The 15,797-nt window shown below is 48.2% G+C and overlaps 1 protein-coding gene across 1 annotated transcript in view; it reads left to right on the forward strand.

Moving 5' to 3' along the window:
* The window catches only part of mamdc2a (MAM domain containing 2a), a 249,100-nt gene that overhangs the window by 85,943 nt on the left and 147,360 nt on the right, over window positions 1-15,797 (forward strand). Inside the window, exon 4 of the mRNA XM_085992348.1 lies at window positions 13,440-13,524. Within this exon, the coding sequence (XP_085848474.1) occupies window positions 13,440-13,524 (85 nt within the window). The remainder of the gene's footprint in view (window positions 1-13,439; window positions 13,525-15,797) is intronic.

The raw sequence follows: 15,797 nt of genomic DNA on the forward strand, positions 1-15,797 counted from the left end.
AATGGGTCATTTTCGGGATGACAGGGTGTAACTAGTGGAATGCCACAAGGATCAGTGCTTGGGCCTCAGCTATATTAATGATTTAGCTGAGGGCACCATGTGTAATATAGCTAAGTTTGCTGATGATACAAAGCTAGGTGGGAAAGTAAGCTTTGAGGAGGACGCAAAGAGGCTGCAAAGGGGTATAGACCAATTAAGTGAGTGGGCAAGAAGGTGGCAGATGGAGTATAATGTGGGGAAGTGTGAAATTATCCACTTCGGTAGGAAGAATGGAAAAACAGAATATTTTTTAAACGTGAGAGACTGGTAAATGTTGGGATTCAGAGGGACCTAGGTGTCCTTGTACACGAATCACAGAAAGTTAACATGCAGGTACAGCAAGTAATTTGGAAGGCAAAGGGTACGTTAGCCTTTATTGCAAGGGGGTTGGAGTACAAGAGTAAGGAAGTCTTACTGCAATTATATAGGGCCCTGGTGAGACCACATCTGGAGCACTGTGCACAGCTTTGGTCTCCTTACCTAAGGAAGGATATACTTGCCTTAGAGGGAGTGCAACAAAGGTTCACTAGACTGATTCCTGGGATGAGAGGGTTGTCCTATGAGGAGAGATTGAGTAGAATGGGCCTATATTCTCTAGAATTTTGAAGAATGAGAGATGATCTCATTGAAACATATAAAATTCTTAGAGGGATTGACAGGGTAGATGCTGAGAGGCTGGTTCCCCTGGCTGGGGAGTCTAGAACTAGGGGTCACAGTCTCAGGATAAGGGGTCGACCATTTAGGACTGAGATGAGGAGAAATTTCTTCGCTCAGAGGGTGGTGAATCTCTGGAAGTCTCTACCCCAAAGGGCTGTGGATGCTCAGTCGTTGAGTATATTCAAGACAGAGATCGATAGATTTTTGGATACTAAGGGAATCGAGGGATATGGGGATAGTGCAGGAAGGTGGAGTTGAGGTAGATCAGCCATGATCTTATTGAATGGTGGAGCAGGTTCGAGGAAACCATATGACCAACTCCTGCTCCTATTTCTTATGTTCTTATAGAAAGCAATATATCCAAGTTTGCCGATGACACAAAGATTGGTGGTATAGTAGATAGTGTAGACGGAAGCATAAAATGACAAAGAGACAAAGAGAGAGGTTAAGTGAGTGGGCAAAACTGTGGCAGATGGATTTCAATGCAGTTAAGTGTGAGGTTGTGGCGGAGCCACCAAAGGACTCAGAACGGTTGTACATAATTCCTTTAACAGCAATGTAGTTACTGTCTGTGCCTGTACCTTTAATTACACTGTTTGACTGTACAATGTCTAGTTACCTTTACAGCGCGGTTTCAACATGATGACGTCATGCCGTTAGTCACGTGATGCCCCATGGCGCAGCTATTCGAACGTTCCGAAAGCGGCGGGTCGAAGTCTGTTTCGGCGGTCAGCGCTTCTTTTGGGAATTCGTCACGGCCGCAGTCTCACAGGCTATCCTAGGGGCAGATTTTCTGTGTACCAACAGCCTACTAGTTGATGTCCGGCACCGCCGGCTGATCAACGCGGCCACCTTCCAGTCGATTCCGTGCTTCCACGGTACCTCCGTGGCGCGCTCCATTGCCTGTGCTTTCCCTCCTCCAGATGACTTCACGCGGCTCCTCGGGGAGTTTCCGGAGCTGACAAGGTCCACCTTCTCCTCTTCGGCGACGAAACATGGTGTTTAACATCACATCACCACTACTGGCTCCCCGGTTTATGCGCAGGCTAGAAGGCTCGAACCCGGCAAGCTTGCAGCTGCGAAGGCGGAGTTCGCCATGATGGAGCGGCTCGGGATCATTAGGCGATCGAAGAGTCCCTGGTCCTCGCCTCTCCACATCGTGCCGAAACCAGGCGGCGGCTGGCGGCCATGCGGTGACTACCGACGCCTCAACGATGCCACCACTCTGGATCGGTACCCGATCCCGCATATCCAGGACTTCTCGGCCCACTTGGCAGGAAATTCTATCTTCTCTATAGTCGACCTCGTCCGTGGATATCACCAGGTTCCAGTGCACCCACAAGACGTCCCGAAAACTGCAGTCATCACCCCTTTTGGCCTCTTTGAGTTCCTGCGGATGTCGTTTGGCTTAAAGAATGCAGCACAGGCGTTCCAGCGTTTAATGGACTCCGTTCTTCGAGACCTGCGTTTCATTTTCGTCTACCTTGACGACATACTCATCGCCAGTGCCAGCAAGGAGGAGCACATCTCCCATTTGCGTTCCCTCTTTACGCGCTTCAGCCAACCCGGTTTAATCATCAACCCGGCCAAGTGCCAGTTCGGCCTGCAACAAATCGACTTCCTGGGACATCGCATAACATCGGACGGCGCCGTCCCTTTGTCGACGAAGGTTGAGGCGGTTACTTCTATCCTGCGGCCGTCGACAGTCAAGGCCTTGCAGGAGTTCCTGGGGATGGTCAACTTCTACCACCGTTTCGTCCCCAAGGCAGCTCAACTCATGCAACCCTTGTTCGGGGCCCTCAAGGGCAAGTCCGGTAAAGATCCAATCAGCTGGACAGCTGAAATGGTCCAGGCATTCGGCAACACCAAGAATGCTTTGGCCAACGCAACCATGCTGGCGCACCCACTTCCAGGTGCTACTATCGCCCTTACCACCGACGCGTCAGACTATGCCATCGGTGCAATGCAAGAACAGTGGGTCAACGGCACGTGGCAACCGCTGGCGTTTTTCAGCCGTCAATTACGAAAGAATGAAAAAAAGTACAGCACCTTCGATAGGGAGCTACTGGCCCTTTTCCTCGCCATTCGCCATTTCCGGTTTTTATTGGAGGGGCGCCCCTTCACGGCTTTTATCGACCACAAACCCCTTACGTTTGCCATGGCCAAGACCGCTGAAACGTGTTCCGCTCGTCAACAACGTCACTTGACATTCATTTCCGAATTTACCACGGACATTCAACATGTGTCTGGTAAGGACAACCTGGTGGCAGATTGCCTCTCCCGTGCGACGGTCCACACGGTGCACCTGGGAATCGACTACACCCTCATGGCGGCAGATCAGGCTTCGGACTCGGAGGTCCAATCATATAGAACCGTTCCCTCTAGCTTCCAAGCGACCGACGTCATCTTCCAGGCCGCAGGTGCCACGTTCCTTTGCGACGTTTCCATGGGAGTTCCTCGACCTATCGTGCCAGTCGCATGACGCCGGAAGGTTTTTGATGCCATACACGGGTTGTTGCACCCGGGGATGAAAGCTTCGCAACGGCTTATGTCGGCCAAGTTCGTCTGGAAAGGTATGCACATCGATGTCCGCGACTGGGCTAATACCTGCGTTGTATGCCAGAAGGCCAAAGTCCAACGTCATGTCAAGGCTCCAGTGGCTGCGTTCACTGTTCCGGAGCGTCGTTTCGACCACGTGCATGTGGACCTCGTGGGGCCGCTTCCACCTTCTCAGGGTTATACTCATCTCCTCACCATAGTGGACCGCACCACTAGGTGGGCAGAGGCAATTCCTTTAGTTTCCACCACGTCGGCAGACGTCGCTAGAGCTTTCATCTCCTGTTGGGTTGCCCGTTTCGGGGTACCGGCGGACATCTCTTCTGACCGCGGGCCACAATTTTCCTCGGATCTTTGGAACGATGTGGCTCAGGGCTCGGTACCAAACTTCATCGCACTACCGCCTATCATCCGCAGGCAAACGGCCTTTGCGAGCGATTCCACAGGTCGCTTAAAGCCTCTCTTCGGGCCAGTCTTCAAGGCGCAGGATGGGTGGACAGACTCCCATGGGTCCTGGTGGGTCTTCATACAGCGCCCAAAGACGACCTACAATCGTCTTCGGCTGAACTCGTCTATGGCCAGCCGCTCCGTGTACCAGGAGATTTCCTCCCTTCTCCCACAGAGCCATGGTCCGCCTCCCGGCAACTCGTTCGCCACCAAGAAGCGGCCAGATGCTTTGCTCTGATACCTACGTCCAGTCACGGTTTGCAGAACTCCTACGTGCCACCGGGACTGAAGAATGCGGAGTATGTCTTCATCCGCCACGACGCTCACCGGGATCCGCTCAAGCCCCCTTTCCGCGTCATCGAACCAGGAGACAAATCCTTTTCGGTCGACATCGGAGGGAAGCCGGATCACATCTCAGTGGACCGCTTGAAGCCGGCTCACCTGGACCTGGACCACCCTGTCGTAGTCGCTCAACCACCCAAACATGGCCGACCGCCAGTTGCCGCCACACCAGATCAACCAAAGCCGCCTGCCAACTCGACCGCGCTCGCCGTGCCTGCTCAGCCGCAACTGACTGCCAACTCGACCACCGGTCGTCAACTTCCTCTACCAGGGTATCGAAGTCAATCGGACAGGCTCATCAGGCCTCCTCCTCGCCTCACCTTTTCTGTTAAAGACAATTCTGGGGGGGCGCATGTGGCGGAAGGACTCAGAGCGGTTGTACATAATTCCTTTAACAGTAATGTAGTTACTGCCTGTGCCTGTACCTTTAATTACACTGTTTGACTATACAATGTCTAGTTACCTTTACAGCGCGGTTTCAACGTGATGACGTCATGCCGTTAGTCACGTGATGTCCCAATGGCGGGAAGAACGTGATGATGTCATGACGTCAGTCTTCGGACCAGAGGATCAGTCCTCGTGGAGCCCTCAAGGAGAGTAGACCTGTTATGGATGTGTTCTAGCAGTTTCCAGTTTAAACTCGTTTGGTTTCATTAAAGTTCATTATTTTAATTGGCTGAGTCGAACTCAGTCTTTTTGATAGGAACCTCTGTTCCTACAATAGCTTCTTTTTAGGATCCTATCATGATCTCTGTAACCTCTTTCAGCTCTACAGCCTTCCGAGGTCTCTGCGCTCCTCCAATTCTGGCCTTTTGTGCATCCCTGATTTGAATTGCTCCACCATCAGCTGCCTAGGCCCTAAATCTGGAATTCCCTCCCTAAACCTCTCTGTTTCTCTCTCCTCCTTTAAGACGCTCCTTAAAACCTACCTCTTTGACCAAGCTATTGGTCACCTGTCCTAATATCTCCTTATGTGGCTCGGTGTCAAATTTTGTTTGATAATCGCTCCTGTGAAGAGCCTTGGGACGTTTTACTACGTTAAAGGCGCTATATAAATGCACGTTGTTGTTGTTGACTGACCAGAAAAGGGGACAGTACTACAACTCGTAAATGTTGCAGGTCAAACATGTTAAATACTATTCCAAATTGACAGATAGTGGGGCTTGTAGTTTGCGAATGGATTTTTTTTTCAAAAGCTGGGTAGTTGTGAAAAAATGGTGGATGATCAACACAGGTTACCTGAGTCAGGCTGTGAAAGAAGCATTTTGGAAAGGGAAAGGGTGGACAAAACAACTCCAAGATATAAGTTGAACAATGTGAAACAACGGACATTTTCCGTTTTCCTGCTAGTTATAAGAGGCCCTTCCAATTAGGCAGCAACTCAAAGCCAGTATATGTGGCATGAGAATGTAGATTCTGTGGCAAGTCTGTCCAAAGTTTTGGAGATATCTCAATGTAAGAAATATGCGTTAAATACTGCATGAAATGCCGCTAAACTGCTGCCTTTTGCTTAGAAAAAAAAATCCATCTTAAACTGGTTAAATGAAGTTTGCAATTTCTGGTACCATCACGAACCCCATGTGGAAGCCAAGGTTCATAGTTCCAGAACCTGATGCCAAACTCCTGGCAGGAACCACGTGAGCAATACAGGAAATTAGTTGACAAAATAGAAATAGTCTATTTGCAACATTTTATGATTTCCAACATCTGTAGGTTGTTTTTTTGTTGCTTTACTCTATGAATTCTAAAATAATTTCATGGCATTAACATAGGAACAGACAGAGAGCAGTTTGCAGATGGCATCAGGTGTTGCCATGTGCTCGGCTCCATAATCTGCTACACTGGGACATTCCCTGTATCTCAACGCACCTATCCATAGCTTCTCATAGAAATACAAAGCACAGAATGAGACCATTTGGCCCATCGTGCCTGTGCCAGCTCTTTGAAAGACCTATCCAACTAGCCAGCTTCCCCCCTTCTTCCCCCACAGCCCTGCAAATTTTCTTCTCTTCAAGTATGTATCCAATTCCCTTTTGAAAGTTACTATTGAATCTGCTTCCACCGTCCTTTCAGGCAGTGCATTTCAGATCACAACAACTCGCTGTGTAAAGAAATTTCTCCTCATCTCCCCTCTGGTTCTTTAGCCAATTACTTTAAATCTGTGTCCTCTAGTTAGTGATCCTCCTGCCAGTGGAAACAGTTTCTCCCTATTTACGCTATCAAAGCTCCTCATGATTTTGAATGCCTCCACTAAACCTTCCCCTAACCTTGTTTGCTCTAAGGGATTCTGTTGGGATGGTTAAAAAGTCCCAACAATTTTGCTGCAGATGTTCTTAGATCACCCATTGCACGATCTAACAGATGTTGGTCCCGCACGCTCCTTAGATTCCCTCAGATATTTATGCCAACATTGTAGACAAACTGTGCGGCTGAAAAAACAAGCACTATTTTTACACAGATTCAAAACAACGATTAAATTTAATTTTAAAAGTCTCTCTGTAGAACATAGAGAGGGCATGACTGTCTTGAGCTAATATGCTGTGTTACTCCCTCTGCTCTTTGTCCCCCACCAACATACTGTAATTATTGAACATCTGTTGCCTCTAAAAATACACGCAGTGGTTTTCTAACTCAATGGGAGTTTGAAATTATTTCTGAATCAGAATTTGACGAGCTGTTCCAAGGAGTGGTATAGCGCTGAGCCATACACAGACGGGGGAGGTCTCGGGTTTGACCCTTAGTCTGCGCAGATTTACCTGATCTCGGCGCTTAGGGCTTCACTTGGCCTCAGTAAATACAACCGGTCTGGAGAGAAGAAAAATCAGGTGGGGTTGCATCGTAACAGATGAGCAGAGGATTGAACTTGCCCGCCACAGTCAAATAGCTGGCTGGCTCACAAACAATGAATAGCCATGTGATGAAAAGAAAAGAAAGAATTTGCCTTTCTATAGCACCTTTCATCACCTCAGGACTGTTGTGTATGTGCCTTTAAGAGAAGAACTGATTCTATACTGCAGTACCGGCAGTGACCACCCCTGTAAAAAAAGCCATAGCAGGCTTCTGTATTTCAGTCTTAAGTTACCCTCTGTTCAAGTAAATACCTGTTTCATTGTTCTCCTGCAGTCTGAGTATTATTGATCCTCGGACACTACACTGGCCTCACGGGGATCTTTTCCCTGAAGAGAAGCGTCTTGGAGGTCGAAGTCAGAACGGCGGGCGTCGACCGCGGGCAACCGCCCAGGGATCCATCGGAGAGTTGCAGGGGAGGCTGTGGAGAGCTGGGCCTGGCTCCCCAGTCGAGGTGTTCCAGCAAGTCGTGCTGGTAGCAGGTAGTGCGCTGACCCTTCCGGACTGCGGCGGGCTCGATCGAGCGGCTCTGCAAAGGGGTCGTGCAGCGTCGTCGGGAGGAAGAGAGAGAGAGAGGGTGGAGTGCACAGGGCGCGGTCGGTGTTCAAGAACAGGGCAGCGTGGAGAGGATAGAACGCGGTGAAGGAAAAGTGAGATGCGCCGAAGCCGCAGGTCGCCGCCATTACCCTGTAGAACGCTAGGAGCAGCGTGGCAGCAAGGGGAAGAAGGAAAAGCGTGGGAGGCGCCATTTTATTACATTGGGGAAGAAGGAAAAGCGTGGGAGGCGCCATTTTATTACATTGGGGAAGAAGAAAAAGCGCGGGAGGCGCCATTTTAAATCACCCAAGATGCCGAAGAGTGGCAGTATCACTGCTTTCGACAAGACGTAGAAGACTGGACCACGTATGTGGAAAGAATTGAAGTGTACTGCAATGCCAATGAGGTGGCCGATGGAAAGTTTGATGGGCGCGAGAACGTACGGCCTATTGCGGAATTTAATTACCCCAGCTAAACCAATGGAGAAAAGTTTTGAAGAGATTGTTAATATCTTACAGGAACACCTAAACCCTACACCACTGCTGATAGCAGAAAGATTCAAGTTACATAAAAGAAACCAGCACAAAGATGAGAACAATGCTGACTATCTTACGGAACTACGCGAGTTATCGAAGCACTGCCAGTTCGGAGCAGGACTGTCAGACACCTTGCGGGATAAGTTTGTCTGTGGGCTCCAGAGTGAAGGAACCCAGAAACGACTACTTTCGGAAAAGGACCTGACGCTAGAACAGGCTTTCAGCGTGGCAGTATCCTACGAAGCAGCAGCACGGGGAGCTGCAGAAATACAACAGAAACCACGAATACAGCACTAACGAAATGGCGTATGGAGCAGAAAAGTGCTATCGCTGTGGCAGAACAACCCATGATCAGAAGGACTGCTGGGTTAAGGACAATGTATGCAGGCAATGTGGGAAAATGGGACACATAGCAAGAGTCTGCAGGTCGGGAAAGAAAACCAACACTACAAGAACTACTAAGGGAAAGTACAAGAAAGTAAAGAAATTGACAGACAGTAGTTCGGAAGATCAGGAGCGTGATAAGGACTCCGGGAGCAGGAGACTAAGTTGTCTAAAGTTACACAACGTGATCGCAAAGGAGGATCACCGAACCATTTGGGTCACCCTCATGATAGCAGGGTCCCCAGTAAAGATGGAATTGGACACAGGGTCAGCCCTAACTGTCATGAATCGACGAGACTATGAGCGGCTATTCTCACACATACCCTTGAAGGACACGTCCATTGTATTGAAGACATACACGGGGCAAAAAGTCTACCCCAGAGGAAAAATAAGGGTGCCAGTTGAATACAACGGCAAGGAAACACAGAAACTGTATCTATATATACTACCAGATGGAGGACCACCATTATTGGGACGTGAATGGATCTGAAAAATACAATTGGATTGGCATTCCATTCAGGCGCTAACTGTGACTGATAAAAAGGATGATGACGTCACACCTGGACGACTGTCAAAAATTCTAACTGACGCAAAAGAGGTGTTCCAACAAGGACTTGGGACTCTAAAAGGAGTAACAGCAACGATAAAAATCAAAGATAACGCAAACCCAAAATTTTTTAAGGCCAGACCGGTACCTTACGCGATCCGCCCAGCCGTTGAAGCAGAGCTGGAGAGTCTGGAGCGTTCGGGTGTGCTGTCCAAGGTGGAGTGGAGTGAGTGGGCCACACCCATCGTTCCTGTAATGAAGAAATCATTGAGCAGCACGCCTGGGGAACCGAAGAAGGTTCGCATCTGTGGGGACTTCAAGGTAACTGTGAACCCAGTCCTGCACACAGTACAATATCCACTTCCACGGATAGAAGATATTTTCGCCTCACTATCTGGAGGGAAACGCTTTACAAAGATTGATCTGGCCCAAGCGTATCTACAAATGGAGGTGGAAGAAGCGTCTAGGAAATACCTCACGATAAACACTCACAAAGGCCTTTACCAGTGCAATCGACTGGTATTCGGGGTAGCATCAGCCCCGGCTATTTGGCAGAGGGCGATGGAACAAGTCCTGCAAGGGATCCCGGGGACCCAGTGTTATTTGGATGACATCCTGGTTACAGGCGAAAATGACAGTGAACACCTTGCCAACCTGGAGCAGGTGCTCACGAGATTACAGGAATATGGGCTACGAGCCAACCGCCCCAAATGCGAGTTCTTCAGGAGACAAATCTCGTATTGTGGCCACATGATTGATGAGCAAGGGTTGCATAAGTCGCCGGACAAGATTGAGGCTGTAGTCAAGGCTCCAGCACCGGAAAATGTGTCGCAACTGAGATCGTTCCTCGGGTTGGTGAACTACTACCATAAGTTCTTGCCGAATTTATCTACAATTTTGCACCCACTGAACGCCCTACTGCAAACTGGAGTAACATGGAAATGGAGTGATGAGTGTAAGCGTGCCTTTCAGAAATGTAAATGCCTAATCACTTCAAAAGAAGCATTGGCCCACTACAATCCAACACTACTGATTCGGTTAGCATGTGATGCGTCTCCCTACGGCATCGGAGCGGTGCTGTCACACAAATTCCCTGACGGTTCAGAGAGGCCAATAGCCTTTGCGTCGCGCTCGTTAAACTCAGCCGAGCGTAACTACGCCCAGATTGACAGGGAGGCCCTCAGCCTGGTGTGGGGGGTGAAGAAGTTCAATCACTATCTGCACGGGCAGAAATTCACCCTACTGACTGATCATCAGCCCCTGGTCTCCATTTTTAACCCAAAGAAGGGCGTTCTGGTGATGACGGCGCAACGGCTGCAAAGATGGTCACTTTTTCTAGGGGCACATCAGTACGACATAGAGTACAAGGGTACGAAACAGCATGGAAATGCTGATGGGCTGTCACGCCTACCATTGCCTACGGTAGAGGAAGCACCTGCAGTGGACCCTGTTGAGATATTCCATGCGACCATAGTCGAATGTCTACCTGTTACAAACTCAAGTATAGAGAAGGAAACCCAAAATGACCCGACACTCTCTCGGTTCTATGATTTGATGGTGAAGGGATGGCCAGCACATGGCGACTCACTGTTGCCAGCATTCTCGCCAAGGAGAGAACAGCTGTCAGTGTGCCGGGGGACCTTGATGTGTGGATCCCGAGTGGTAATTCCACCCAAGTTGAGAGATAGAGTGCTCAATGAGCTTCATGAGGGTCATCTGGGAGGGGTAAAAATGAAGAGCCTAGCCAGGGCGTTTGTGTGGTGGCCGGGAATCGATAAAGAAATCGAGGATATGACCAAGAGATGCACAGGATGCCAGAAGGTCCAAAACGCTCCACCACAGGCCCTGCTACATCCATGGGAGTGGCCCTCATCTCCATGGCAACGGGTACACATTGATTTTGCTGGTCCATTTATGGACTCAATGTTTCTAATCGCTGTGGACGCCCATTCGAAATGGCCAGAGGTCATCAAAATGTCCTCCACCACCACGGAGAAAACTATTGCAGTCCTACGGACCATCTTCGCCAGGAATGGCTTGCCAGAACAGATTTGCTCCGACAATGGGCCACAGTTTGTGTCAGAGGATTTCCGGAGGTTTCTGAGGAATAATGGGGTGAAGCATTACACATCTGCCCCATATCATCCAGCCACAAATGGATTGGCTGAGAGGTTTGTTCAGACCTTTAAAAAGGCCATAAAGGCAATGCATAATGACGACATACCACTACAACACAAGGTGGATAATTTCTTGTTTGCTTACCGGAATGCAACACATGCAGTCACCAACCAAGCTCCAGCCATAATGTTCTTCAACCGAAGGCTAAGATGTCGCCTGGATTTGCTCAAACCAAACATAAGACGAGATGTTGAGGATAAGCAATTCCAGCACATAAATGAGAAGCCAACCAGGAGCTTCAAGATAGGGCAACCAGTCTTGGCCCGCGACTACCGAACAGAAAAATGGCAGCCAGGAACGATATGCACACAGCAGGGACCACTAATGTACACAGTGGACGTTGGAGAGAGCCGTGAGACGCCATGCTGACCAGGTTCTAGAGTCACAGGAACAAGCCAAACCCATACCACGAGCAGGTGCACCTGGTAATCAACCCGAAGTACAGATTGCGTCTACCTCAGAAGCAGTGGTATTGGAAGCTGATGAACCAACCAATGACAATGAGCCAGAATCAACTCCGCCGCAAGAACAGGATACTTGAGAAAGGCGCTATCCAGTCAGGATCAGGAAGCCTCCTCAAAGACTGAACTTATAAATGATTATTTCAGTTGATGTATATAGTACAGAGAAAATTGTAATTGTAATTAGTTATTATTTAGTTGTTAAATGAATGTTATGTACTGTTTATCTAAAAGGGGAGGAATTGTTGTGTATGTACCTTTAAGAGAAGAACTGATTCTATACTGCAGTACCGGCAGTGACCACCCCTGTATATAAAGCCATAGCAGGCTTCTGTTTTTCAGTCTTAAGTTACCCTCTGTTCAAGTAAATACCTGTTTCATTGTTCTCCTGCAGTCTGAGTATTATTGATCCTCGGACACTACAAGGACGCCCCAAAGCGCTTTACAGCCAATGAAGTATTTTTGAAGTGTAATCACTGTTGTAATGCAGCTGCAGTCCGTCACTTAAGAGGCCTGCGAGCTGTGCTCAAATCATAGAATCTTAGAATGACACAGCACAGAAGGAGGCCATTTGGCCCATCGTGCCTGTGCTGGCTCTTTGAAAGAGTTATCCAATTAGTCCCACTCCCCCTGCTCTTTCCCCATAGTCCTGGAATTTTTTTCCCTTCAAGTATTTATCCAATTCCATTTTGAAAGTCACTACTGAATCTGCTTCCATTGCCCTTTCAGGCAGAGCATTCCAGATCACAACAACTCGCTATATAAAATAAAAGTCCTCATCTCCCCTCTGGTTCTTTTACCAATTATCTTAAATCTGTGTCCTCTGGTTACCGACCCTCCTTACAGTGGAAACAATTTCTCCTTATATCAAAACCATTCATGATTTTGAACACTTCTATCAAATCTCCCTCTTAACCTTCTCAGCTCTAAGGAGATCGACCCCAGCTTCTCCAGTCTCACGACGTAACAGAAGTCTCTCATCCCTGGTACCAATCTAGTAAGCCACCTCTGCACGCTCTCCAAAGCCTCAAATCTGTAACCATAAGGCTCAGGCAGGGGATGAGCCTGTGCCTGGAGCTCTCCTGGGAGAAAGAAAGAAAACTTGCATTTATATAGCGCCCTTGACATCCCAATGAAGTACTTTTAAAGTGTAGTCACTGTTGTAATGTAGGAAACATGGCAGCCAATTTGTGCACAGCAAGGTCCCACAAACAGCAATGTGATAATGACCAGATAATCTGTTTTAGTGATGTTGGTTGAGGGATAAATATTGGTCAGAACACCAGGGAGAACATAAGAAATAAGCCACTTGGCCCCTCGAGCCTGCTCTGCCATTCAATAAGATCATGGTCTCAAAGCCACTTCCCTGCCCGCCCCCCATAACCCTTCACTCCCAGAACTGCCCTGCTCTTCTAATAGTGCCATGGGATCTTTTATGTCCACCTGAGAGAGCAGACAGGGCCTCAGTTTAACATCTCATCTGAAATACGGCACCTCCGACAGTGTAGAACTCCCTCAGTACTGGACTGGAGTGGAGTGTCAGCCTATATTTGCTCAAGTCCCTGGAGTGGGACTAGAACCCTCAATCCTTCTGATGCGGAGGTGAGGGCTCTACCTACTGAGCCACAGCTGATGTTCCCAGGGAAGGAAACATTTGTGCAGCTGTCTCTCCACTGATGCACTGTGTCTATCAGGTGTCCACTTGACACCCAGAAAAAAAAATTAGCTGTGGTGCCTTCAAGAGTGGGAAAGATAAAAGAGGGAAAAACTGGAAGGAAATAGCTACCCGGCAACTTCAATGGATTGTGATGTGAGCTGAGAATCAGTTTGTTGAATTTAAAAAAATTGGTTACACTTGTTATTATTTACAAACATTCTATATTAATGTTTCTTTCTACTTTGGCATAGATCATTCTAGAAGGCGTAGTCAACCCAGATCCAAAGGCTAGCATTGCAGTTTTTGAAATCAATATCACTCCTGGCAATTGCATTGGTGAGTTAATTTAATTGTTATACCAGTCAAAATGAAAGTAAGAATAATTAAACTGTTACATTAGTGGTGAAATGTGTGGGACCATTGTTGAATGCGATGATTCAATATTAAGATTAGGTTGCAAAGGAGCTTTTCAGCTGCTAACCAAAACTGCCCATCCTGCAGTGGAAAATTTCAATTAAATCAGGTACTTAAGAACATAAGAAATAGGAGCAGGAGTCAGCCATAGGGCCCCTCGAGCCTGCTCCGCCATTCAGTAAGATCATGGCTGATCTTCTACCTCAACTCCAGCATCCCGCATTATCCCCATATCCCTTGATTCCCCTAGAGCCCAAAAATCTAGCAATCTCAGTCTTGAATATACTCAACGACTTTTTTTCAAATTCCAAAGTAACCACATTTCTGCAGTCTCTATGGGGGTGAAGTTGCTCTGCAAGTTAGAACTAACTAGGGTTACTGTGGTGCATGTAACTGTTCCACCTTTAAGAGAACTATTTTAAGAGATGCACTACTTTATCTTGGCTGCTGTATACTGTAATACCGGTGGTGACCACGCCGGTATATAAGTGCTGTGTAATGATTTATTGGGCAGTTCAGCCTGTCCTCCGACTAGTAAAGACCTGCTGAATTTACTCTTGTGGTCTGTGTGCAGTGATTCTTATTAACAATAACTAGAACACACAGACTTAACAGTGGCGACGATGACGATCTTACCCTGCGGCAGAGATATATCCAAGGCAGTTTAACGGGCGTTGAGAAGAGGCATCCGCCCTCATCATCCTGCTGAGAAAAGACTCGGGTCTGAAGAGCAAGGAAGAATCCTGACATGAAGCCTTCCATCAGCAACAGGCAGTGATCATCCCTTCTATCACAGTGGTGGGTAAGCCGATCAGCGACGAGCAGCAAGTCGGCCACGTTGGTTGTGAAGTAGGGGAGGGAAAAACGGAGGATATAAGGGCGGAGAACTCGACCACGGCCGGGGAAAAGAGCCGGACAGAAGTCGGGGCCAGAGGCACTGAGACTGGGGCAGCATAAGGCACGGGAGCCGCGGTGAATGCAAACGCAGCCGGCTGCAAGCGGGCTGGGAGACGCAACAGCGTCGAGAGAGAGCTCGACCGCGACCGGGGAAAAAGGCCGGGCAGCTACCGAGGCCGCAAGGCGCGGGATAAAAAAAAATTTTAAAAACGCGGAGAACTCAGCCACAGCCGGGGGAAAGGACCGGACTGCAAGAGGGGCTGGGAGGCACAATTTGAGAACCGCTGGGGAGGGCGAACGCAGCAATATGGCAATCGCCATTACAGCCAGCAGGGGAGAAAGGCAAACGCGGGAAGCCGCCATTTTCGTAGGCGGGGGAAGAAGACAAGCGCGGGAAACCGCCATTTTGAAAAAAAAAAAAAAAAAAATTATTTTTGTTTCTCAAGAAGATTGCGAGGATGCCTAAGCGTGGTAACATCAACGATTTCGATCCCGATGTTGAAGATTGGGCCACGTATGTAGAACGCATAGAGATTTATTGTAAGGCAAATAAAATATCAGATGAAGATAAAGCACTAACCTTACTAAACTCAATGGGTGCGAAGACATACGGGCTATTGAAGCATCGTCTATCACCAGCTAAACCGGCGGATCAGGCTTTCGCTAATATTGTTGCTGTCCTGAGAAATTATTTGAACCCCACACCGCTGATGTCAGCGGAATGATTTAAATTTTATGCGAGAACGCAACTGAAAGAGGAAAGCAACGCGGAGTATTTAATTGAACTGCGTAAGCTAGCGAAATACTGTCAATTTGGGGAAAGACTGACAGAGGCACTGAGAGACAAATTCGTGTGTGGATTGTCGAAAGAAGGAACACAAAAGCGGCTGCTTGAAGAGAATGATCTTACACTTGATAAGGCTGTCACTATTGCAGCATCGCACGAAGCCGCAGCGAGAGGCACTGCGGAAATGCAGCTGAAGGCAGCGGTACTCAGCGTAGATCAAATGGCTTTGGGTACAGCGAAATGTTATCGTTGTGGAAAGACAACACACGATCAGAACCAATGCTGGTTTAAAAATCAGGAATGCAGAAAATGTGGCAAGCTTGGTCACATAGCTAAAGTATGCCGGTCAGGAAAGAAGACCAGCAACAAAAAGTCACCGCAGGAAAAGTGCAGAAAGGTACATAAGGTGGCTGAGAAGAGTTCGGATGAACAGAATTCGGATTCAGACTCCAACAGCAAGGAACTGGGTAGTCTGAGAATTCACAATGTGAGTAAGGAAGCTGACCTACAA

This window comes from Somniosus microcephalus, chromosome 1 (assembly GCF_052327205.1).
Source record: "Somniosus microcephalus isolate GS21.2 chromosome 1, FLI_Smic_1.0, whole genome shotgun sequence".
Taxonomy (NCBI): Eukaryota; Metazoa; Chordata; class Chondrichthyes; order Squaliformes; family Somniosidae; genus Somniosus; species Somniosus microcephalus.